The 25,363-nt window shown below is 39.6% G+C and overlaps 1 protein-coding gene across 4 annotated transcripts in view; it reads right to left on the bottom strand.

Annotated features, from left to right (window-relative positions):
* Positions 1 to 25,363, bottom strand: part of dcc (DCC netrin 1 receptor) — a 356,620-nt gene that overhangs the window by 217,012 nt on the left and 114,245 nt on the right. For all 4 annotated transcript variants that reach the window (XM_084934587.1, XM_084934589.1, XM_084934590.1 and 1 more), the window contains 3 exons: positions 24,502 to 24,789; positions 13,416 to 13,566; positions 9,988 to 10,124 (listed from right to left, as the gene is read on the bottom strand). In XM_084934587.1, coding sequence (XP_084790713.1) covers positions 9,988 to 10,124; positions 13,416 to 13,566; positions 24,502 to 24,789 — 576 coding nt within the window. The remainder of the gene's footprint in view (positions 1 to 9,987; positions 10,125 to 13,415; positions 13,567 to 24,501; positions 24,790 to 25,363) is intronic.

The following is a 25,363-nucleotide window of genomic DNA, read 5'->3' as shown; positions in this document are numbered from 1 at the left end:
TGCATTAACAGTGTTTCAATTTACACCACAACGCTCTCCTTTTAAATGCAAGCACGTGACGCTTCAGTCGCACCTTCAGGAATCACTCACTTCTGCTCGCAGCAACGATTGCCTGAACGGTCCAGCTATTTTAGGCAACTTGTGTTTCATAATTTAACTGATTTTTATTGCCAATACCACAGACTGTTGCTCGTAACAGCCTATGGAGTATCTTCTATGAGAAGAACATCAGTTGAATTTTCCTCTGGGTCAACAGTTAGCAACGCAGCTAACGTTGTGGCTCAGTCACACTAAAGGTAGAACAGCAACCTCCATGTGACTAGAAAAAAAATTGGTCAAAGACTGATGACTGCAGTTAATTTTTTTGCTGTCTGAGACCAAATAGAAGTAGTTGTGACCAACTGGACACGCAGAGGTTGAGGGTGTTAATCCTCAAACTCTAGGTGGATCTTTTCATTACAAGATGATGTACAGATTTCTAGGTGGGAGGCAACCTGTCTCCAAACAATCACAGTCTGACTCGGACCGACTGTAGTCACTATCAGATTGGTTTGCAAATAATTGCAATTCAATTTAATTCAGTTTACAGCAGTTGCCTCGAGGCACGTTGTAAATGCGGACAGATTGCCAGCAAGCTGCAATCATTTAATGTCAGCCTGCGTTGATGAGCTCAGCTCGTGTCTTTGAAGTAGCGGTCTGACTCAAATGAATGCCAGCTGATTGTATACTGGTTATATTCCTCTAAAAAAAGGTACACAAAGTCATTCTGGGTCATTGTGCTCCCCTGCAGCAACTATATCACTATTTGTGGAGGAATTTCTGAATTTGTTTCACATTTACAAGATTTTAGTTTTGACTCGAAATGTAAGCACTTCATGCTAATTTCTGTTTAATCGGATTTTCTTTGTATGAAGATTTGTAAGAAATGGCAACAGATTAGTGGGTTTTGCCAATTTATCATAGTTAAATAATGACAACGAATTAATGAATGGTATCAAGATAACAATTATATGCAATAGCAGACTGTTAGCACACTAACTGCTTTGAAGACATCAAACAGGCCCCCGTGGTGGTCCTCCTTGGGTCCTTGTATTCTGGGGCCTGGATCTCCTCCATACCTGCTTCATGCCCTGGGGGGCGGGGCTATGGCTCCCCACACTCCCTAGCAGATCGTTACATGGAGAAACCTTTTGAATACAAGCGTGCTGATCCACACAGGTGTACACACCGGTGTTCACAGAGACAAACGACACCTTTCTTGGCTGCTACCTCAAAGCACATTGTGCGCTCTCGATGTTGCATACTGCACAATAACATGTAATATTTAGTGTCTACTGTTATCTACTGTTAGCTAGTTTATTGCGATGGAGTTGTATTTATTATGTTGCTCTTTTTTGTTTGTTTTCTCTTCTATTTTTTTCTTATCTCCATACAGGTGATCCTATGGAAGCCCGTTTCTGCCACTAAATAAAAACAAAACAGCTAGTATCCATAACTCGAAATTTCGAGTTACTTTTCTCAAAATTTCGAGTTACTTTTCTCAAAATTTCGAGTTAGCTCTGCCAATCAAAAATATACGTGAATGAGGTCGCTTTCTTGTTACCCGGAAGCATATGGCACAGAGGACCGCGCACTCAAAAACGGATCCCAACAAATTGGTGCTTTTGCGAGTACGTTTGCTGATAGTAACACCATGTGATTCAGCTAATAACACAGGGATTTCATCATTTGTGAAGCCAGGCTGAAAACACTCAGCAATCTGTGCATTCACGACTGGATGTAATACCGGTAGCTTAGCTGTAGCATTTGTAGCTGAGGGCTTCAGCTTCCGGGTAACAAGGAAATGACGTCATTCACGTAGATTACTGATTGGCAGCGCTAACTCGAAATTTCGAGTTGCTTTTCTCAAAATTTTGAGTTAATAAATCGAAATTTCGAGTTAATATGTCGAAATTTCGAGAAAGTAACTCGAAATTTCGAGAAAATAACTCGGAATTTTGAGAAAATAACTCGAAATTTTGAGTTATGGATCCTATTTTTTTTTTTTTTAGTGGCGGAAACGGGCTTCCATATGATCCAGGTGTTTTGTTTGTTTTTCTTTTTTTTTCTTCCCCCTTTCTCACCGTCTCTTCTCCCCTCTATTTTTCTTTCTCTCCCTCTCTTTCTTTCATTCTTTCTCCCTGTCTGTAACAACCGAAAATCAAATAAAATAAATACATAATTATAATAAAGGTCAATCAAATGGACCAATATGGCAAGGCCATGATGATCCAATCGGTAAAGTAAAGCCGCTTGGCATCTTTCTTGGCCTTCAGACAACAATTCTGATGACTAAAGATCCAAACAGGACAGGCATAAAAAAAAAAAAAAAAAAGAAAACAGGCAACCAAGCAAGAGAAGAAAAGAAAAAAAAAGAAAAAAAAGAAGAAAACATCAAACAGGAACAATTTCGAAGGCAACAAGATTGCTTGAAGTTCACTGTGCACAGCTGGTTATGCTGGAGGATCATATATTTTGTCTGTGTTAGCAAGTAAGCTAATGTTATCCCGCTGATTTAGTGAAGCCTGACTCATCAAACAAGGCAGCATTCAACAGTCACCATAAGAACAGCATTCGATTCTTGGAGGGATCGTTTGATTATTTTTAGTCAAATCTAACGCAAAGCTAATATCTGCTATTTTCTTCAGTCTTATTGAGTTCATTCTGTTTTGCAGATTTACTGAAAATGAGTTCATATTTCAAAAAAAGATTATGTCATAAATACTATAACAGCACTGGAATCCCATATATAATATTAAAATAATACAACAATACCCTGCAATTAAAAACAACCAGTAAAAGCTATGAAAGCAAGAAGAACCTCTCATCTTTACAATAACAAAATAAACATTTCTCCTCTGACCTGTAAGATGCTTTTGTCTTGTTTTTTTTCTATTAGCATCCTCCTGAAATATTAGCCGGCTGTGCTGACAGCAGCACCGTGAATATGACTGATAGCTGCAGCGCTGGCTTTGTTTCTCACAGCTTTCATTAAGCTGCTAACAGGAAGTGGCTAATGAGCCGGGCTGCACTCATTATTATGGAAAACAACACACACATATTCGTTATCCTAATCATCTAATCATGGTCACTGCCCTGTGGAGTCAGAACACACACATCTCCATACTTCACCTAGCTGTGGATATTCATCAGCATCTAACTGCCTCCATTTAGCAAAAAAACAAAGTGTAATGGGGCATATTAGCACAACATATTTCTTAGTTTAATGCCAATGTAGGGGAGACACTGGGGAAGTGAGTCGCTCACATGTCCGGGAAACTTTGTCATTAAAATGTAGGGTTTTTATGGCTTCTTATATTTGTGGAAGTGGTCAGTGGAAGCACCAATAAACACTCTTGAACTGTTTACTTTGTCCTCAGAGGACTTTTGAACTCAGTAAAATGTTTTAGAGGCCATAAACAGCGAGATTTCATTTCCAAATCCTTAACGCTAATGAGCTGATAAAAAAAAGTATATGCAGCATTTATGGCACCATGCAAAAAATTTAAATGCAGGTTATGAAGAGACTGAATATGTGTATAAAAATAAAAACAAACGCTAAATATGACGCCACCCCAGTTTCTTTTTGAAGCACATTTTTCTCTTTACTTATACTTTCCTGCCACTTTATAAGAGTTCAAGGCAAATTAGGATCTCCTGAAGACATTTCACATTAAAAGCCTCCAACAAGAGCGAGATAACATTCCTGCTCAGCTGCTTGAAGACCTTTAATGTGAAGCATTTATGAAATTTGATTATAATCATTTCCATATTTCTGTGAGTCACGAGGACCTCAGAACACCTACGGCATGATCCATTTTGATTTGAGGCATTAAAAGGGCCTTCAATGACCACAAAAACCTGCTTCTTATACACACATTGAAGTTTCTGCAGTGGTTTAGCTTAGCTATGCTTCTAACATCAACTTAGCATCTTGCTAAAGATACCCTCACCTAGAATGGTCAGTGGTGCTAAACAGTGGAGAAAAAGAAAGCAAAATTGTAATAAGTTGAAGTTAAAAAGGTGGCGTTTGAGTATGACTCTGGCATGCACATACACTCACAGAGCACTGTCTTAGGTAGACCTGTTCAGTTGTTCCTCTTGGTCCAATGAAGAACGTTTGGGATTTGGTGAAATGGAAGATTGTCATTATGGATGCCTGTGTGATGATGACATTTCGTATCGAAATCTCAGAGGAATGTTTCCAGCGCCTTGTTTAATCTGTGCCACAAAGAGGAGGTCCAACCTAGTACTAGCAAGGTGTAGCTAATAAAGTGACCGGTGTGTATATGTATCTTCATGTTATTTTGTCCATAAATATGCAGAGAAAGTGTGTAAATGGAGCGTGTAGGTAAACTGCTCACGTTATCAAATATATTTAATTTGCAGATGAAGCAAACGGAGATAAAAGGCAGACACAGGAGGGATGAATGAATAAATTGAGAGTGGATTTACAGATAGCTCGAGGCTCATCATGATAAGAGAAACTTCAGTTTAATACCATGTCACCTTCAGCTCTGAAATAAGGAATCAAAAAAACATTTAAAGAGGGGAAATGATGGAGAGATGGATTAAAATGCACAAAGTGTAGAAAGGCTTCAGCATCAACCTCCATGTGTTTATCAGAAATGCACCAGCTTTACTCCACTTTTAAAAGTTGAATTCTTTTTCCTTATTCTCCCCCTTCTTCTTACATCTGCTTAATCCTTTGTTTTTTCCCCCTGTAATGACTTGCATGTGGTTACTGACACTGCTTTGCAGAAAGAAAAGCTGCCAATATAGAGAGAAGACAAAAAGTTCACTCTGGAGAAAGGTTCAGCTCAATTATTTGTTCAATGATGTGATAATTGTTGTCCTGAGAAGATTGTCCTGAGCCCATTATGCGTAGAGCAATTGTAGTTCTCATTTAAAGTTATTAAAATGGTTGCTTTGACTTTCAGTATTTTTTATGTGTCTGTTTATAATTGTTCTTTGTAATAATAGCCGTAGGCTCCATCATTGTGCTAACATCATCATTAATTGAGTTACTGCAATGGGGCTTCTGCTCACTGACATTATGATGGGGACAAGGATTTTAATTCTATTTCAAAACTCCCCAAGTGATGCTTATTCACAGAGCCCCAGGCTGTTTGGCCTTACAGGTGTGGAGCCGTTACCGACTGATTTATATTCATTTATTTTATTATTTTCCAGGTAGAAAACTCAAAAGCACATCTGAGTGCCTACAGGGTTAAAAAAAGTATTTTTCTTTATTATCTGAGCTTAACAAGTGACAGAGGTCTAGATCAAACGTCTCTAGTGTGACAGTCATGTGCTTTATATGCCCCCCATCAATCCCACCCACCTCCTGCAGGCTCTGGTACAGTTCATGTCATGCTTTTTCTTTTAGCATTTATCCTTTGTTATTCACCTACTTGAGTTATCACCTCATTTACAGTGTTTCCATGTATCCCTTTTTTTGTTTTAAGTTGCTGTTCTTCTGTTTCATCATCTTATGTTGGATTTATTGCTGATTATCCAGCTATTTTCTAGTGTGCATGCAAGTAACTTTGATTAAAGTTTGCTTTTGATTTCAAATCTGTCTGAATTGGATTTCTTCATTTGGCGGCCTTAGCTGAACATTTTCTTTCATTCAACACTAGCCCACTCAGACATTTAATTGCACAGAGATTAGAGTGCAGTTAAATAAATTTTCAAGAAAGCACCGTAGCTGTACAAAGGACTCCATGGTAAAGGACGGGCAGATGGCAGCCACTATTGTGACTTAAAGGGAGTCTAATATGTTTTTAATGATTTTACTGTTGCAATACAAAACATGTTAAAATGTTAGTGGATGTACAAGTACAAGCTTTCAATGCCCAGCTTCACAGTTTTCTATACTCCTGGCTCTGTATAGCAGAGGTTATTGCGTATACACTTATCTTGGTCTTACATCCATGAGTTGCACGCAAGCCCCACCCACTTGTTTTACACTTGTGTGTTGTGTGGCAATTGATCAGGAAAAAAAAAACTTGGTGGGGGGGCTAAAACAGTTCAGAACATGATTTTTTGTCCAACTCCCATCATCCTCATCCAGTTGTGGCAGATAGCTGCCGCTCCCTGAGCCCGGTGCTGTGTGTTCCTGTTAAAAGGTTTTTCTTTCCTACTGTCACAATGTGCTTGCTCACAGATAGTTGGCTGATTGCTGGGGGTTTCTTTCTTTTATTATAAGGTCTTTACCCTAAAATATACACCAATTTGAGGCAACTGTGATTCCGTGCTATATAAATAGAATTCAGTTTAATCGAATTAAATAGAACTAAAAGACAAATAAGCATTATTTTAAACTGCATTATACACAGCTGTTCTAGTAAAATCCAAAAATAAAATAAAGCTGGAGCTGAAATGAGCAGAACAGTGCGCTTTAAGCATTTATTTTTTGAGCAATTATTGTTTGTTAAATGCTTCTCTTTTTGAAGAATCAGGGGACGTCTCTTCTCAACCCACAATTATCCCTTTTCAACCTTTGCCTTTAGAGATTTATGTAAAAAAATGTTTGTTTTCAGGAATAGCACAAGTGGATCAATATATATTAGTGACTGCACATTAGCTATTAGAGAATAAAAGAGCAGAGCCTTCCGTTCACTGCCAGCTCATCCAGCTTATTGCTATTTCACATCTATAAGAGGAAAGACACGTGCACACTTTTTTTCACCCATTTCTCTGTAACTCTGAGCTGCATAAGCAGAAGAAAACAAAGATTCAAGAGCTTTTTTAAAAAGGGTTCTCTCCTTTACATATGAAGGCTTATAGAAATCCTCCTGAAATTCTCTGTCAACACAAACCAACACAGTCTCTGGGACCATTGTGTGTTACGGTACATTTCAGGAACAAATACACACACTTTGGAAATGTATGACTCGTGTTTACATGTCACAACATGCCACTTTATGATCAGATTTGAGTCGTGACACACTGAAGACGCAGACTCTTCTCCTGTTTATTGTAAACATCATGTGATGTTTGCCGGCGGTGGCCGTTGAGAGTGGAGTGTAAACAGAATATGAATGCGGTGCAAGCACAGAGAAAGACTCAGAGGGGACACCGAGACAAAGACATGAAAGGACAGAGACGAGCAGAGAGGCCCAGCTGGAAGGAGACTGAAAATACCCGAAGGTTAATTTGCAGATTTTCTCCTGAGTCCAACAAACAACAGCTGCTTCTGTTTGATTTCAGCTTTCTCTGCTGTAGAAAAATAAGACTAGCTTGTGTTTCATTAGAGGTGCTATCACGGATTCTAATTGTACGGAAAAATCTTGTGGTACTGACAGCATTAAAAGAAACACCTGTTCATCAGCTAGTCTGAAGAAGACCTAATGTCTTCATGTGGCAAGAAAACTTTTCTGTCTGTCACTTCCTAACTTTAGTTCTGTGTGAAAAAAAACCCAAAGCCCTGCCATTTAACTAAATGAGAATGCCAATTAAGTTGTGCAAAAAGAATATACGGTCATCTGGGATAAAGTTTCTGCAACTTGAATCCACTTAAATAATATTTCACATTTATCCTTTCCTCAAACTACAGAAAGCAGAAAAGACTGATGTAGCTGTTAAGTCTGAAAAGTGAAGACAATATAAATGGGCCTTAAACCTGCATTCTTGACCAGCAGGGGGCGACTTCTCTGGTTGCAAAGAATTGCTTGTTGTATAGTAGTCTATAGGGAAAATAGCTCTGAGTTCTCTTACCTTGGTCCAGGTGAGCACTTTAAAACAGGACTGAAAGCTAATTTAAGTAAGCCGCACATGCAAATCCCCCCGAACACTTCCTCTGCCTGAGGCACTGACTTCTCGCTGACTCCTCACAAACACGAGTGGTGCAAAAACAAATTGCTGTAAGAGTCATGTTTAACTGCTCGTGACACAAATGAGTTCACTGTTACTGGCACTGACAGCTTTTTTTATTTATTTATTTTTGAATGTGTGTTTATGTGGGGGAAAAAGTATTTTCGGCCCAGTGGGCGTCATTTGACCACTGACCTAATTCTGGCTCTGGTCACCGCACGACAAATTTCACCCTGCAGTCCAGCGCTGTTCCTGAGGTGATGCTGAGAGACTTCATGCACGATAAACTTCCCTACAGATTGTGCTGACTTTAAAGCACAGCAGCAGCCTGATGGGATTCAACTACAAATATAGATTGCTTTCAGTCTTGTACGAAGCCTGGGGGAAGTTTAGCTTTCGCAAAGCTTGATGTGAATATATCCGTATAATTTTAGGGTAAGCCTACATCTGTGAAGCAAACAACAAAGTTTTGAAAGATGCCACAAAGACATTTTACTGTAATTAGAGGAAAATAACAATTTAGAACATTATTTATCCCAAATTGTATAAAAGTTTTATCTTGGGAAATAGTTTTGTGATCCTAAGACCTTAACACAAACAATTAGTTTCTGGTTTTGTGACAGAATTACACACAAATCAGGGCACAATTAATGATGAGAACATTTTGTTTTAGACTTGAACTAGAAGTTTGTTTTCTGATCTGGAATACAGGAAGGTTTCTGCTTGGTTTCAAATTGACACTACCAGCTCTAAAGAACCAGCTTCTCTCCTGAAACAGATGGTCTGGAGCCTTGATTATAACATTAGGAGTGATTCTGGCAACTGAAAGACCTTTTATTTAAATATTTAGCAGAGGTGTAATTCTCAAAATCCACACTTCAGAGTGGATACCTCAATTTTTCTTTCCACAGTCTATAGTTTTTGTTTTGTTTTGTTAGTGGGGATTGATATTAATAATGAGGGGAAACCAATTTTTACCACAGGCGTGACTCCTCAGTTAGATCATGGATTAAAAATTAACTCAGTTTATTTGTAGCTCTCGCTTTACCTGAATGACCTGTGCACATTGTAGCTATCAGCAGACTTGTATGCTTTTAACATGACATTTACAGCTCCGCGTAGTTAACCGATATAAGTGCGTGGCTAATTTGTACATCATCACGTAAGAACATTATTAACAGGCTTTTTCTGCTAAATGCTGCTTACTCTCCACACAGAGAGTGTTTTATCTGTATATTTCACCAGAAAGCTTTTCTAGCATACCGGTAGTTAGGTCAGCTATTTCTCTGTCAGTGAAGAGTCATTATTCAGAACCCTTCTGTTACATATTTTCAGTTTCATCTGTTTTTACAACTAATTTAATCTTGTTGAACCTGAACTTTTTCAGGGGATATCTGAATACACGATGAATTTAAAAATAAATAAAATAAAAACTACAGAAGTCTCTAGACATTCAAATGGTGATTTTCATATTTACCAATATTTACCAATATCAGTTTATCATTTAGCCTTTTAAATATTTTGTCTGTAAACTTTGGGGGGAACGGTTTGCCACAGCTGCTGAGTTCTAGGATGTTCATAATTACCTCTACACAATCGCTTCACAGTAAAAATTGCTAGCACTGATATGAAATGAATAAGATTTCAGGAAAAAAGAAATTTTGAAAATAATTGCTTCAAACCAAACAATCAACAGAATCCTTGAGCACCTTCAGTTTGAATGTACGAGCTGCTGAGGAGCAGTCAGACAATAAATACAAATATATTTTATTTATGAAAACCTCCTGAAGCAAACAGGCAGCTCAGAAAAACAACAACAACACTGCATTTGATTCTGGAGGTTATCTGTCAATGTAGGAATGCCAACTGTTTTCGCCCTATTCTGTTTGCTTATTCATTTTTATTTATTTTTTTAATTTCCACAGAGGTGGAACAACTCTTGTTATTTTTTTGTCCTTTTTCCCCTAAGGAGCATTGGTAAGTGACACAGTTTTGCTTTTTAATTTTACACAGAAACCTTTGTGTGTTCTTGTTTTTCTATCCAAGTTAGGACATAAGTTGATATTTGACCAAGTAAGGACTGTCATGCGCCTGGTGGGAAAGGGTCATATAATAATTGTATTTCCTCACCTAGTACACTGAGCTCAGCGTATGCAGTGATGTTGTGGTTCTTGTTGGAGGCTGTACAGCTGTAACTGCCAGAGTCGTCGTCAGTGACGCTTCTGATGATCAAGTTGCTGCCCGCCAGTAGAGAGTACTTCTTGTTCCTAAAAGGGAGGAAAGAGTTTTTGCATTTCATTATTGCTTCTTTGTTACTTGCATAGAGGAACGATCAGCCTAGCTTTGATACCTAAATAATAAGTTATTTCTATATATACTTGTTGCCCATGCAACTGATCTACACAACTATCTGACCCATTGCTGCAGCTCAGTGCATTTAGGCATGTAGATATGGTCAAGACAATGTGATAAAGTACAAACAGAGCATTGGAAATGGGAAGGAAGGGGATTTAAGTGACTTTGAACTTGGCATGGTTCATTATGCCAGACAGCCTGGTCTGAATATTTCAAAAACCAATAATCTACTGGGATTTTCCAACACAACCATCTCTACAGTTTACAGAGAATGGTCCATAAAAGCAAAAATACATATTGAGTAACAATTCTTTAAAAATTATTTGTTAAGGTTGGAGGTCAGAGAAGACTGGCCACACACTTTCTGCCATGAGTCAGTGTGTGGCTGGCAAACTGTGGACCCAATTGCAGAACACAGGACTGAACATAAAACAGTTTTATTGCTGGATTTTAAGGAGGGAAATACAAAAATACCAAAACTCTCACACAAATCAAAAACTTGCTAGTTTCCAATACTGATAATACAGATCACACGCAAGGAGAAGTATGACAACAACATGACTATGAACAAAAGAAGATGGAAGACTTAGGTAAGGTAAGAACAGAATGGAAACACCTGGAAAACACAGGTGAACAGAATCTACAAACAAACTAAGGGAAGGAAAGCAAAACAAAATACACATGGGACATGAGACAAAATTAGACAGGGAACATAAGCTCATAGACAGAGACCCAGACTCAAAACATGCAAACTCTATGTAGCAAAAGCATAAACACAGAGACATGACTGAGAGAGGACACAAGAGTCACCTGATAAAACTAACAGGACCAGACAACCACAGAGACAGCGAGAAAGAGAAACATGATGGGGACCACAAACGATGATAACCAAACATTAAAAAACTAAGATATAAATCATTTATATCCTTTTCATCACATCCAAGTTCTTAAATAATCAGGCTCCATCCTATCTTTAAGATTTCATACTACCTATAAAACCCCAACAGACTGCGGGCTTGTTTGTGGTTCCTATAGTATTTAAAAATACAATGAGAGGCAGATCCTTCAGCTTTCATGTTTCTCTTCTGTGGAACAAGCTTCCTGTTTGGATTTGGGGAAAAGTCACCCTCTCTACTTTTAAGATGACTCTGGGATTCAGGTGACTCTGAATCCTCCCTTAGTTATGCGGCAATAGCTCTAAACTACTGGTGACATCTTCACTCACCTTTTTCATTCACTATATGTTCTCCATACACCTCACCTGGAGCCACAACATCATCACCCTAATAAAGAAGGCCCAGCAGTACCTAACCTGCCCGAGAAGCTGTGTCATGGTTTTTGAGTTTGTTTGGACTTTTCTTATCCTCTGGAATAAAGAGATGGTTATGTTCAGTTTTTAAGAGCCTCTGAGTTTTAGTTACTTGTGTTCTAGCTTTTGGTTATTGCTTGCTTTCATGCCTGTTCCCTTTTTCGTGTCCAGTCTGTGTTTTGTCTCTTCTGTCTGTCGTGTGCTTCCATGTCTGATTATTCGCTGTCCTAATGTAGAGCTCATGTCTGTCTCAGTGTGCATGTCACTTCCTGTTTTATTTTGACAGTTCCTCATCCCATGTGTGTTTGTTCAGTTTTGCTTCCCCTCTTTCATTAGTTGGATTTGTTGCAGCTGTGTCTCCACCCGTTTCCCATCCTCTCATCTGTATTTACGTCCTCATTGTTCCTCTGTTCCATTTTTGTTTCGCCTCATGTCTGTGTTAGTCTGCAGTTTCTGTGATTGTGCATTTTGGTTTTCTGAAGCTCCAGCAAAATAAGCTGTTCGAGTTCAGTTTCCATCTCCATCTGCAAACTGCCATCCACACATGAATGCATGGCAAGCTGCTCCAGGCCTTCTACCTCTGCTCAGTGGACAGTAAGCTCTCCTACTGCCTGGGTGTTTGGTACGCAGGTACACTACTGAGAAAAGGAAGGCTGTGCAGAGGGTAATTAATACTGCCAAAAAAATCATTGACTGCCATCCCTGGATGCCATTGCCAGATCCTCCTGTCTCAGAAAAATCAAGGCCATCACAGGTGACCAATTGCACCCCCCCCACCTGTTTGACCCAATGCACAAACAAACCCCACCAAGCCATGAGCCATAGTCTGAGCAACCCTCATCACTCAGACCACTTGCACACAGACTCTACTCAGACCAAACCCTTTGCAATACTTTCAAGCACTTTGCGACGTGTCCCCTAATGTGCCTTTTACATTGTGTGCCTTCTTCCTGTTTTGTATATATTCCTCTTGCTTGTATGTACTCTCCTTGTCTGTTATTTATTCTTGCTGTCTTAATATTTATATTTATTCCTGCACCGTTTGTGTGGAACACCCAAATTTTTGTTGTACAATGACAATAAAAGCCTATTCTATTGTCTATACACCACTCTGCATTTAATGATTAGTCATCATTAATCTCTGGCTCACTTCCAAAGCATGTCTTGGTCCTGTCTTCCTCCCCCCACCCAAACCGGTCGTGGTAGATGGCCTGAGTGTGGTTATTCTGGAGGTTTCTTCCTTTTAAAAGCTTTTCCTCCCCATTGTCACCAAAGTGCTTCTCATATGGGTTCCTATAATTGTGCTGAGTAAGAGCTAGGCATGCCACTACAAACTAGACACAGACCAAAGGTAAACCAAAACAGAGACAAGGACTGACTACACACAGAGATGAGACAAAGAGTGGGTGAAAATGAGAGGGGACAAACAGTGTTAAAGAAGAATTAGGGAATATGAATATAAATAAAACCTTCTTATTAAGTCTTATTCTGAATCTTGTTCTTACTGTTATCTCTTCCAATTTGTTTGGTGAAATTTCTAGGAGCCAAGTTGGGCAAGTAGGGTCAGTGAAGACTGCCCCACAGGTTGTTTACAAAAGGTTGTTTCAGGTTATTTATTTTTACATAAAGAGTCCAAAACTTTAGTTTTACTACAGCATGTCTATTGGTCATACTAAAAAAAGGTAATTCAGTGTATTAGTGACTCACTAATATGTTGTAATAACTCTTTTCCGCAAAAGAATGAAAAAATATAATGCTATGAATGCGCATAATCATTCAAACATTTACCACCAGGGCATAGCAATCACTGGGCCATACTGGGATCAGTGTGGGTAAAATCAGATGTGTGCTGTTGGTGGTTTAAACATGGATTAACACAGTAAAGCAGACAGACCAGCTCTGAATCAGTTCCTCTCCTCTCCTCCACTGGATGCTCGGAGTCGGGTAACCAGAGGCTGAACACTCAAGCACCGCATCTGATCCCAGCAGAGCTGTTACTCGGGTCGGGCTCTGAAGGAACTGGAGGTTCCTGCTGACCCCAGGTTCTGAAAGAGAAAAGAAAAGGAGAAAAGGAGAGGGTAAAGGTCAAACATAGTCTAATACATTCTAAAACACACACAATTTGGCCACGTGTCATTTTATAAGGATGCCGTGTGAAAACAACAGCAATCATCTGCTTGTTAACCAGTCAGCCAAAAGAGCATTTTTAGCATTCATTGTGTTCTATTTTTTCACAAAGGTAGTGAAGGAGGATTCTGCACAAAACTGGGTAAATAATTTCCTTACAGTAATTTTGTGCATGGATGGATCATGGGTGGTTGTGTTGAACCAGAAAAGGGTGAATTATTGGCTTCCATAAGTGGGCAGGAAATAAAATAATCTATCCCCTATCTTCTGCTTTTCTTTTCAGAGTCACAGGGTGGGGGGGCTGGAGCCTATCACAGCTGTCTTAGAGTGAGAGGCAGGGTAGATCCTTGACAGGTTGCCAGTCTGCCGTACACCTATGGGCAATTTAGAGTTTCCAATTAACCTATCTCCACTAACTGCATGTCTTTGGATTGTGGGATGAAGCCGGAGTACCCAGAGAGAACCCACGCAAACACGGGGAGAACATGCGAATTCCACACAGAAAGACCCCGGCCTGATGGTGGAATTGAACTCAGGACCTTCTTGCTGCAAGGCAACAGTGCTAACCAACATGCTGCCCTGGCAATGAAACAAATGCCCTCATTTTCATTGTATTAGCATGTAAACCATTGGAGCTTTTTAAACTATGATAGATGCAATATTTAGAAAGTCCTTCATGTTTATAAGATTGCTGATTGATGTGACTGCTGTCCTTGGTCCTGCAAGATTAGCTGGTTCTGAGGACAGATGTGAACAGCTAATCAGTAATCATTTACATGCCAATGAGTAACCAGCGTATTGAGAAAAATGTGTCAGTAAAGGTAAGCTATAAGAAGCATAAGCTAAAGTCAAAGGTTCTGCTTTTGTTTCTTTCTTTGCTCTTGGGAGGAGTTCCTTGGATGACATCTCAGTTGAGGACCTGACACTAATTAGAAAGCAACTATTGGATTTCTCCAAGGTTGAATATGGTAAATGGTCTGTATTTGTATAGCGCTTTACTTGGTCCTAAGGACCCCAAAGCGCTTTACACTATACACAATCATCCACCCATTCACACACTGGTGATAGCAAGCTACAGTGTAGCCACAGCCACCCTGGGGCGCACTGACAGAGGCGAGGCTGCCGGACACTGGCGCCACCAGGCCCTCTGACCACCACCAGTAGGCAACAGGTGAAGTGTCTTGCCCAAGGACACAACGACCGAGACTGTCGAAGCCGGGGCTCGAACCGGCAACCTTCCGATTACAAGACGAACGCCCAACTCTTGATCCACGATCGCCCTAGCATCTGTATGGAGAGGTACAAAAAACAAGCTTAAATAAAAAGCTCTTTTCGGTTGTATTCCTACCTGTAAACACAACACAAGAAAAAGGAAAATGGTTCTTGGTTGGAAATATAAAAGGTTTCAGTTAGGCTGGTGCAATAAAAGACATCTGAATCATCTGAATTTTTATGTTTTGTTTTTTTTTCTTGCTTTCCAGGGTGATAAGTCCCTGCAAGGGATTCCTTAAAACATACAAGGTCTCCTAAAATCTTTTAGTTTATGCTATGAGACTAGGCTTAATTAAAAAAAAAAAAAAAAAAGCTTGTAAATAACTGTCAGGTGTCATGGTCCGGGTGAGTACGGGGTTTTTCTACTCCGCTGGGCTCCACCTTCAGGCAGAGACTCCACTCAGCTTCCACACCTGGTTCCAATCAAGTCACCAGCATATAAGACCAGCATTCACAACAGACCTCTGCCAGATCTTCTGCTAACTCACGTTAGTGCTAGGCCACCAAGCCCTTGTGAGAGCCCTTAACTACTGCTTTTCTCCTCACCGTGTTTTCTTCGTCATAGGACCCACCTGGCAGTCGCACTTCCCAAGCTAAACTACTCACATCTCCGCCTGGACGCTGGTTCTGTCATCTGGTTGCTTCCTTTCCATCATTGGACTACACCTGCCTGCCTCCCTGCCAAGTCCCTCACTCCAAGTATATTCTGGATCCTTTCTGGACACTCCTCACCTGGAACCCCTTGGACACCCCCTCCTCGCATGACACTTTAACCTGCAACGCGTAAGCCCTACCCACCATAGTCTAATCCTTCAGCTGTGATTCACTAGACTGCCACTGACTACTTGTCTCCTCTCATTATAGTGACTGCGTACCTCCATCCAAGCCGCTGCCCCTTTTTCCATTCCCAGGATCCATCTGTGAAATCTAGCACCTAGTTATAGCACTCAGTTTCATGTTCATAGTTTTCAGTTCAGTTCAGTTCATTTTATTTCAAACATGTGCCTTCACAATCATTACAAAATATCATTCCATTATTTGTTTGAAAAGGAGTAGGCAGAAGTATTTACTTATTTGTCCCTACCCCCTCTCATTCATTTAATTATTTTTTTTTGTCTTAAATTAAACAAACAACATATGAAACAAAAGTAAAGCAAAACAAAACAAAACATACATAAATCAAAAACAAGAAATTAGCAAGCCCCACCACAGTATAGTTTCTTTCATATGAAAAATACAGAATGTGTATATTTGCAGATATTTGGTCTCACAGTCCTCAGTTCATAGCTTCCACAGTTCATAGCATTCTCCGTTCATAGCATTCATAGTTTCCTGCTTTGTAAGTTAACTAGGCACTGTAAATAAAGCACTGTGTTCACGCCCATTTTGCCTCCCTCTGTGTCTGCATTTGAGTCCACACCCACAGCCTGGCCCTCTCGGCCCTAACAGTCAGGTAAGCATCTGTATGCAGAAAGTCTGTACAAGATCATTTAGTTTAGTGGAAAAAATCAACAATTTAGATGAAAAAGATTGAATGCATCATGAGAAATCATCTCTCCTTTATCACCTAATTCTACTTCCACATTGACATTTCTCTATTTGAAGCCTAACCTTGATGAGCTCATGCAGTTTTCCACCAAGCTGATTTGAAACCCAGATGCATCTCCAAGAAAACCGTGTGAATGTGTTCCTTTGATGGACAAACCAGAAGAAGTCGCGTTGTGTTTCATCCACTGGCAAAGGCGTTTAGTGGTCTGATATCCAACACAAGCTTTCATCTAAGAAAACCTAAGGGCCTGAAGGAACACACACGTATACACACACACACACACACACACACACACACGACATCTATACTGGGTCAGGCTTGTGTTCATCCTCGGGCACCCCCTCAGGGTGAAAGAAAATCTGACTCAGAGTGACTAGACCCAGAACCAGACTATTTCCTTTAGCAGACAGGAAGTTACATCATTATCATAATCACCATCATCCGCCAGTGGCACTGACACACACCAATATGCACCTCTAACGTGAAATATCTTGTAATCATCTTTTACTCCTTATCTTTGAATAGGCATGAAGTTATTTCACATCTGCTGCTCGTCGTGAAATAAGAAAGAGTCGAGCCGTTTTCCCCTGAAAGTGAATTAAGGCGATCAGAGCATGAATATTCTAAGATTCACAAGTTTTTCAAACTTGTGTGACCCTTTGCAGATTACAGCTCATTCTAGCTTGACTTTATAAACTATACCATATCTACAGCTTAAATTAATTTAATAATTAAGACCCTTCCTTTGGTACATTTTGCTTGTAGGTCAGATCTCTTACTTCCAGAACTGCCTTAAAGTCTAAATAAGGTGCCCTGGAAACATTCGTCAGAGATGGTTGATGGTGCTCACCTGGCACCAAGTACCACCATATTTTCAAATTCACTAAAATCAGCCTTTCTTTTCTCATTGCCCTCAATACCCAACCAGCCTGTTAAAAAGGCTGTTTTTCCTTCCAAGTATCACCAAGAGCAGGGATGTCACTTTGACCTTAAGAGCGCCAAACCAGTGGAACTGCCCTTTATGTCAATGTATAGAAGTTAAATTACACATTTAATGTCAAAATTAAAAAAAATACTTCTGTAGTAAATCTGTACATTTGTCAGCATGACTCTTCAATAGTAAGAAATGTATAAAAAGACAGAAAACATGCCGTCAGCTCGTTGTGCAGACTCTCCTGTCCCGTTCTAAAACTGAAAACTTTTGTTTAGTAGTGGAATATGTTAATATGAATCCCACATTTCTATTGTAGTTAGTAAAAAACAGGAACTTTGTGTAATTTAATTGTTCACCTGTTTCTTATTTACTTTAGTGTAGCATGAACAGCCATGAGGGAGGTCTTTATGAGTCGGAAATGGTGTAAAACTTATGAAAATACAGTTTTACATACAGAATTACATAATTTATACACTGTGTGCTTCTTTAGAGTAATACAGGGTATTTACCTTACAATATAAAGCACCTTGAGGTGACTGACCTGACCTGTACTGAACCCAGATTCAGCTGATACAAAAACTGCCTCAATAACAGTTTAAGTAACACAACAAACTGCCCGTTTGTCGACCCGTTTACATATTTACATATTTAATTCAGCAAGAGTTCCCTGTACTAGGATCCCATCTGTGAGGTTCAAAAGTATACACATGGATAATAAATAAGATGTAAAGCTGTGCAACTTCATGATTTTGAAAAAGAAAAAAAAAAGAAAACAAAAGAATCGGAAATGTAAAACAAGCATCATCAGCAGAAAACCGTGCGCGGTGAACACGAGCAAAGAAAAGAAGAAGCAGCGGGAGAAACGTCCACGCAGCAGATTTTCTTTTTGTGTGTGCTGGTCGCAGAGGCGAGTAAAGAGCGAGGGATCACAGAGATAATCACTGAGCAGAAGCGTTGATCCTTTAATATTTTCACAGGCACGTCGCCCAAGGAGGCTGTCAGCAAATCAGATGAAACACTGACACACCTCGCATCACAACGAGGAGGACACGCGCGCAGTCACGAGCTATTCGCTGCATGCAGACAAAGACACACAACACCTTTGAGGAACGACGACAAATATATTCAGCGCTGTTCTCTGAAATGTTGAAACAAAGATAAACTGTCCCTTTAATGCGTTTTCGAAGCTAATTATTAGATAAGTCATCCTTTTCCCAGACCTTCAGCTCAGTTCACTGCACAAACACGCTCAGAGTTATTATTTGTACCCAACAGGCCAAGAGGCATGTTCTCACATTATGTTATTACCATGTTCTCTTCTTTAGTTTTCATGCTGCACCAAACTAACAAAGGTAATAAATCACAGACTTAAGAGTTGCTCTTTTAAATGCTAGAAAAGTAAATCTAATATATATAATCCTTTTATTTTTATGTGTTTATTTGCATTTAAGGTGGACTTTTAATTCACAAACCAGAAAAATCTGGGACTGTGTGGATTTTCCCAGTTTGGTGTAGTCGGTAGCTTTCGGTACTCCTACCCACTTGTGATTCTGCACTGAGTTATAACGAAGGTTTCAGCCTTCACCACATCACCAACCAACCACTTAAGTGTATGGTTAGGATTAGGGTGTTTTAGCCAAGAACAAAATATGCATAGTTTCAGAAACTAGAAAATCTCATCTTTAAAGTGATAAATATGAACACAGCCTGACCCTAAACAGGTACGTTTTTAGGGTCAGTAAATGTGGTAAGAGATCAAAATCAAGGCACTTCTTTGTTCACTGTTTCCGAACAAATCCCATTTCCAAGGTAAGTGGATTAATCCCGGTCCTGTCTGGATTCTGATAGGATTTAACCTGCTGAATTTTTTTTGTTCATCAGGACTTCCAAGGCTTAATTTTTAAGCTTTAGTGTATCTCACAGCAGGATGTAAGAGGACATTTTTGGCTCGCTGCGATCCTGCCTTCTGTTCTTCTGTCCTTTCGTAACTCAGGTTCATCTGAAGGTAAAATGAAGCACCAGCAGTTTGAGTTTAGCAAATTAAGGTAGGCTTCCTGTAAGAAATTTCCATACTTGAATTTCCAAGTGTTTTCTTGCTGCAGTGGAGTCTGAGAGACAGAGTTTCAAAACGACTCTCAGAAACTGATTTTTTTGTCCTGTGTCACGGAAAAAATTGAAAAGCTGGCCTGGCTCAACGGAAGGATCCATAGTATCATGTTTTGTCTTTATGTAATGTTTTAATATTAGAGGTACTGCACTTTACTGTAAGTTATGTTATGTGGAATTTTCTGAATGTATTCTGTGGACAGTGGTAATTAGAAAATGTTGCTCGTCTACACTTGTTGTTGTTGTTGTTGTTTCTTAAAAGTGATGCAAATTGCTGTTGCGTTCTGTATTATTGTTTTGACCCCTTTGCAAAGGCAAATTAAAACCTCACGAAGACGACATGTTTATGTGTAGATCATTTGTTTTAAATTTCTATAACACCACAGAGGTACAGTCTGAATGGATGCACCCCATAAGGCTAACTGCATATTAAGCCACAAGGTAATTATGTGTAACTATTTAATCTTTCATGGCTTGCATATGTTCCTCAGCGGTAAAAAAGGCATATTTATGCTGTTTCTTATATCAGCGCAGAGCTGCAGAGAATAGTGCTTCCATGTCACAGATTTGGGATTTAAATCTTACTGGTTGGCTTTCTCCAGGTTCCTCCCATGTGGCACCTGTCATTTAGGTTAATTGATTAAATTAACCTAAATGACAGGTTAAAAGATTTTAATTAGGTTAAAAGATTCTAAATTGACTGTAGGCGCAGATGTGAGTCTGATAAAACCTTTGAGTGGTCAGTGAGACTAGACAGCAAATGAAACTTTTAAGAGCTCTGTGCTGTGTTAAGGTGCAAAATTGTAGCAAGGCTTTCAAAGCTGGTAGAAACGACACGGGCACAAATCCTTGCCATCAAGGATATGATCGCAGTATCTTAGAGGGTACCTCTCCAGCAGAAGATGTTTTAATTTGAAAAATATATTGTGGGCTTTGTCCACCTACTATAATATATTAGAATCATGTTGGAAGGGGTTCATACAATGTGTTCTCATCCCAAGGTGGCAAATACCTGAATTCTGAAAGTTTCTTGTTTTGTTTAAATATGATAACAAAAGTTTGTTGTTTTACTTTTTTTACTTTATCTATGAGGACGTTTAACTGGTCTCAGAATTACCGTTAGGTCATGGCATTGACTTCAAAGGGAATCTCACTGTATCACTGAGATACCTGCAGTTTTTCTTTAGAACAGGTTGGCAGAGAGAGGGACAATTAAATAATCCTGGCTTTGAAACTCTGTGGCACATTGCACCCCTGTAGCACAACAGTTTCTTATTTTTATTCTTTGATCGACAATACATGCTAAGCTAGGCTAATTAGCTGCTGACTGTAAATTTACTGTTCATCAGTGGGGGATACCAAGATGACAGGCTGGCATGTTGTGTATAGTTCAAAGGTTAAAAATGTGCCAAAGGAAAGTGACCAAGAAAATACAACTGGAACTGACTACAAAATCAAACATATATCCATGTGTCTAGAGACAGAGGGCGCAAAACAGAAAGGAAAGGTAAAAATTAAAAATGTGTTCCAAAGAGGTCACAACCTGTTTATGAGAGTTGTGACCTCTTCTCTTACCTTCTCAATTTATTTGGTTGATTTGGAGTGCTGATTCGATTTAGTTCAATAAAAACATGTAAAAAGGCCAACGTGAATCTTACCAAGCTCTAAGCCAAAAGAGGTCCACTGACAACTTCAATCCATACCTTCTAACACACCATGTTTTTATGGGTGTTTGCAATGTAATTTGCCTCCATATTCCATGCAAACATACAGTAACATTTCTGAAATAAGTTACTTTACTTTGATGAGGTAACCAAACCAGTTATATTAGACTCATAACTCAGACGCCCTCTACAGGAAAGGGCAGAGCAGGCTGTACCTGCTGCGGAGACTCAGGTCGTTTGGAGTGGAGGGCCCACTCCTGAAGACCTTCTATGACTCTGTGGTGGCTTCTGCTATCTTTTATGGTGTGGTCTGCTGGGGCGGCAGCATCTCTGCCGGGGACAGGAAGAGACTGAACAGGCTGATCCGAAGGGCCAGCTCTGTTCTAGGATGCCCTCTGGACCCAGTGGAGGTGGTGAGTGACAGGAGAATGGTGGCTAAGCTGTCATCACTGTTGGACAACATCTCCCACCCCATGCAGCAGACTGTGACAGCACTGAGCAGCTCCTTCTATTCTGTACAGTTGTGTACTGTATTTATTCTTATTGTATCCTAATTTTTGCCTCATAACTTTTGCACTGTCCACTTCCTGCTGTGACAAAACAAATTTCCCACGTGTGGGACTAATAAAGGTTATCTTATCTTATCTTATCTTATCACATCATTTTATCTTAATGCTCCATCCAGACTTGTAGAGCTGAGCCCTAAGCAGAAATGCAGTCAACGGCCACACACACAGCGAGGCATCATTCAGAGAAATCAGAAGTGATAATCCCTTACCTTTCACGTCAGATTTTCTCTGATGGCTCCATTTGATAAAAACTTTACAAAGGCAAAGTTAATCAAATCTTCATGGATTAGAATGATTAAAGTTTAATCATGTGACCCATTAAAACGTCATATACATCAAAGAGAAAAGAGGATAAAAAAACATGAAAGGATTAAAGGGAAAACCTTGTCAAAGCCAGTGGCTTTGCAACACAGTGGGGAAACACTGTATGTCACCCTTAACCAAAACTTTAGTAGACTAAAACCATCAAACTTTATACATCAAAGGTAACAAGTCCAATTTTTTTTTCATTTTGTTTCTGTTGACACCAAAATCAGGTCAAGATTTTCGCTTCATAAAAGTACAAGTCTTATCAAATATTTCACAACATGTGGAAATGGAAGGAAAACCGCTTCACTAAAGGCTAAAAAAGCCAGATTTCGTTCAGCTTACATGTTGCAACAGTTTTCTGTTTTCTGCTCTTTCACCACTCAAACTGAATGTGTGAACCGACTGAGTGTCCATTTATCTGGCAACAGATTCGACTCAGGTAGCTGAGTCTGTGTCAAGTATCTGTGAGAATCGCACATTACAGCCACATCTCTGCAGGATGCTGCAGAGCAGATACACCGCCTTCGAAAATAAAAATGCTCCGCCAGGCTTACAACAACAGTCGGTTAAATGCAGTTAAATGCAATCGGGAAATATGTATGCCATACAAAACCTGCACTAATTTATATTTTGGAATTTTGCTATTATTATCGTTATTGTTAGTACTATTATTATTATTATTATTATTATTATTATTATTATTATTATTATTATTGTTGTTGTTGTTGTTGTTGGTATTGTTACTACTAATAATAATAATAACGTTACAACATTTATTGTTGAAACTTGAACATTGTTTTCTTTTACTTAACCCAGATAAATGTATACTCATTCAACTTGGTAGTAAAAATTATTAAAAAATGTCAAATTAAAGGTAATTTTTAGTTTTACTCCCTGGTTAATAATTGTTTTTTACAACATTATTTTGATGGTTGTATTAAGTTTTAAATGATTTTAATAGTGGGTTCAAAAACTGTTTAAGAAAGTAGGTACCATGAGTGGCAACATTTCTAGTTCTTGTTCAGTCACCAAAATTGAGTTCTTTTAAGGAAAGATTGTGCTTAAAATGCAAAATGCTACCCCAGGAGTATACCTGTGACACTGCATCTCTGAAGCTGTTTTTCCATTCTCTGCACGTCTTTCAGTCAGAAGCAGAGTATTTAGTCCGCATGGGGTCTTTTATTTTGAAATTTAAATAATTGTCTATGCCATTCTTGTATCTGACTTCCTGGTTTCTTTATCTGCTCCATGCAGCTTGATGGGTTTGCATTAAGAGATGGATACAGCACTATCTGTGTTGCAAGGAACCACTTCTGGGACACTTCTGAAATCCACATCTTGCGGGATCTCATGGATCAGAAAACATGATATTCCTAAAGCAAGAGCGGTGAAAAGTCTCACTCCTGCTGTAACACATGTATCCTGGGATGATGATAAAGGACCTTGTGGAGCCAACTTCAGCAAAACACCAGCATTTGATGTCCTGGTAATGAGGATGGGCTCAGTTGATTGTAATGAAGATTTTATTACCAAACTACTATATAATTCGTAATCAAATGATCACATTTGGCATTTTTCCTTCCTTTTAACTTCATTTCAGTTATATTTTATTTGTTTTGTACTTATAAGTTTTGTCTGTTCTGACAAAGCTATTGTAAGTTTTTATTCATATTTGTGTAATTCTTAAAAGTAAGTTGAGTTGTGAATGTGGCTTTCTGTGTCACTGTGTGCGGTGATGAAAGAGCAGTTTAGCTGAGAGTCAATACATGTACTTTGAAATGCAAAGTACATGTGATTATCCCTCTGAAGGTCGACGCTTCGGCTGCACGGAGCCCCCGCTGGGAACGAATGCGGGAACACTTCACCAGTTCGACTCAAAGTGGTGTTTAACCGCGGAGAGCGTGAGCTAACACGAGCTGTAATCTGAGTGATGAAGTGGACGGCGTATGGACTCATATAATTGGATGATGTGGAGTGTACGGACCATCAGCGGCTGACAGACTCCCTGCAGACCGCGGAGAAGCTGCTCCCTCTCAGCCCGGAGACGTGTTATTAAATTCACATATATTCATTACATCACATTTCATTTTAAAATGAGACATCCAGGACTGGGAGGAAATGAACAAGAATTACTACCTGACAGAGTGATGACTGTAGGAAAAGTATAACTCACCGCTAAGTAAAAACTGCTGGTGCAGCACCTAACCATAAAAAGACTGGAAATCTAAACCAGTCCACTTAACTGTGATAATACAAACATTTGAAATATGCATCATGTATTATACATGTTTACAATCAACACATTATGCCAAAATATTGCAACGCAACAAGATAAATGAAATCAACTTAGTCTCAAAAGTTCTTTAAGCCAATGAACAGTTATCAGTGAGCCAGTAGTTCAATAGATCTAAAATCATGTGTTTGGAGGGCATCATTGTTCCATCAGTTACCTGGGAGCACACGGAGCTCTGCGTCCGTCCCCGTCCTGGTGCTGCTGGGGTTATCAGCCAGACAGCGGTATGTAGCCGAGTCCGGTGGCTGGACTCGGCTGACCTGCAGCGAACCTGATGGCAGCACAGCGAGACGGGAGTCAGGTTCAAAGGTCAGTGGCAAGTCCTCTCGGTTCTTCTGCCAGCGGATGACAGGTGTTGGGTCACCTGAAACCTCGCAGCGGAGCAGGGCAGTATCGCCGAGGTACGATGAGACGGACTCAGTGGGGACGACCACTTTGAGTGGACCTGTTGGGAAATGAGTTTTATGAGTAAGAAAAGTATTGACAACAAGTCATTTAGTGTAAATATATACACACAATGGATTTTGTTGAAAACTGTGTGTGAGAGTATTCAGTTTTCTCTGCATGGAATTATCTGTCAGGCCCAGAAGAAAACAAACTGAAAATTAAAGATAGAGAAAATAAACAGCAGCTTCAGGTTTTGTACACTTCAAATCAGAACTGTGTAAGCAAATACTACAAGGGGAAAAGCTGCCCTGAACTGTGTACACTGCAATAAATCACTTTGTTCTTTCGTATAATGCATCTAACTTCCATCATCTTGGATTTTAGTTTTTGCTGCTTCAGTGACCTTGGACTACTGACGATGAACCAGTACTCTGGTTAGATTGCCTATCCAGCTCCTAGCAGCTCTCCAGATCAGTAGAAGAGCTACTCCACCAGCTGCAATCAAACATGGTGGTCTTCAGACATTCAACTGCTGGACCAGAGAGGATCTCCACAGAAATAACTAACAAGCAAGCCAGCCAGAAAGCACAAGACACAAAGCACCACTAACTGGCTAGAATACAGAGACCACA

The sequence above is a fragment of the Perissodus microlepis genome, chromosome 7 (assembly GCF_051167445.1).
Source record: "Perissodus microlepis isolate ML-2025 ecotype Zambia chromosome 7, ASM5116744v1, whole genome shotgun sequence".
NCBI lineage: Eukaryota > Metazoa > Chordata > Actinopteri > Cichliformes > Cichlidae > Perissodus > Perissodus microlepis.
This window is presented reverse-complemented; position numbering and strand designations above follow the sequence as displayed.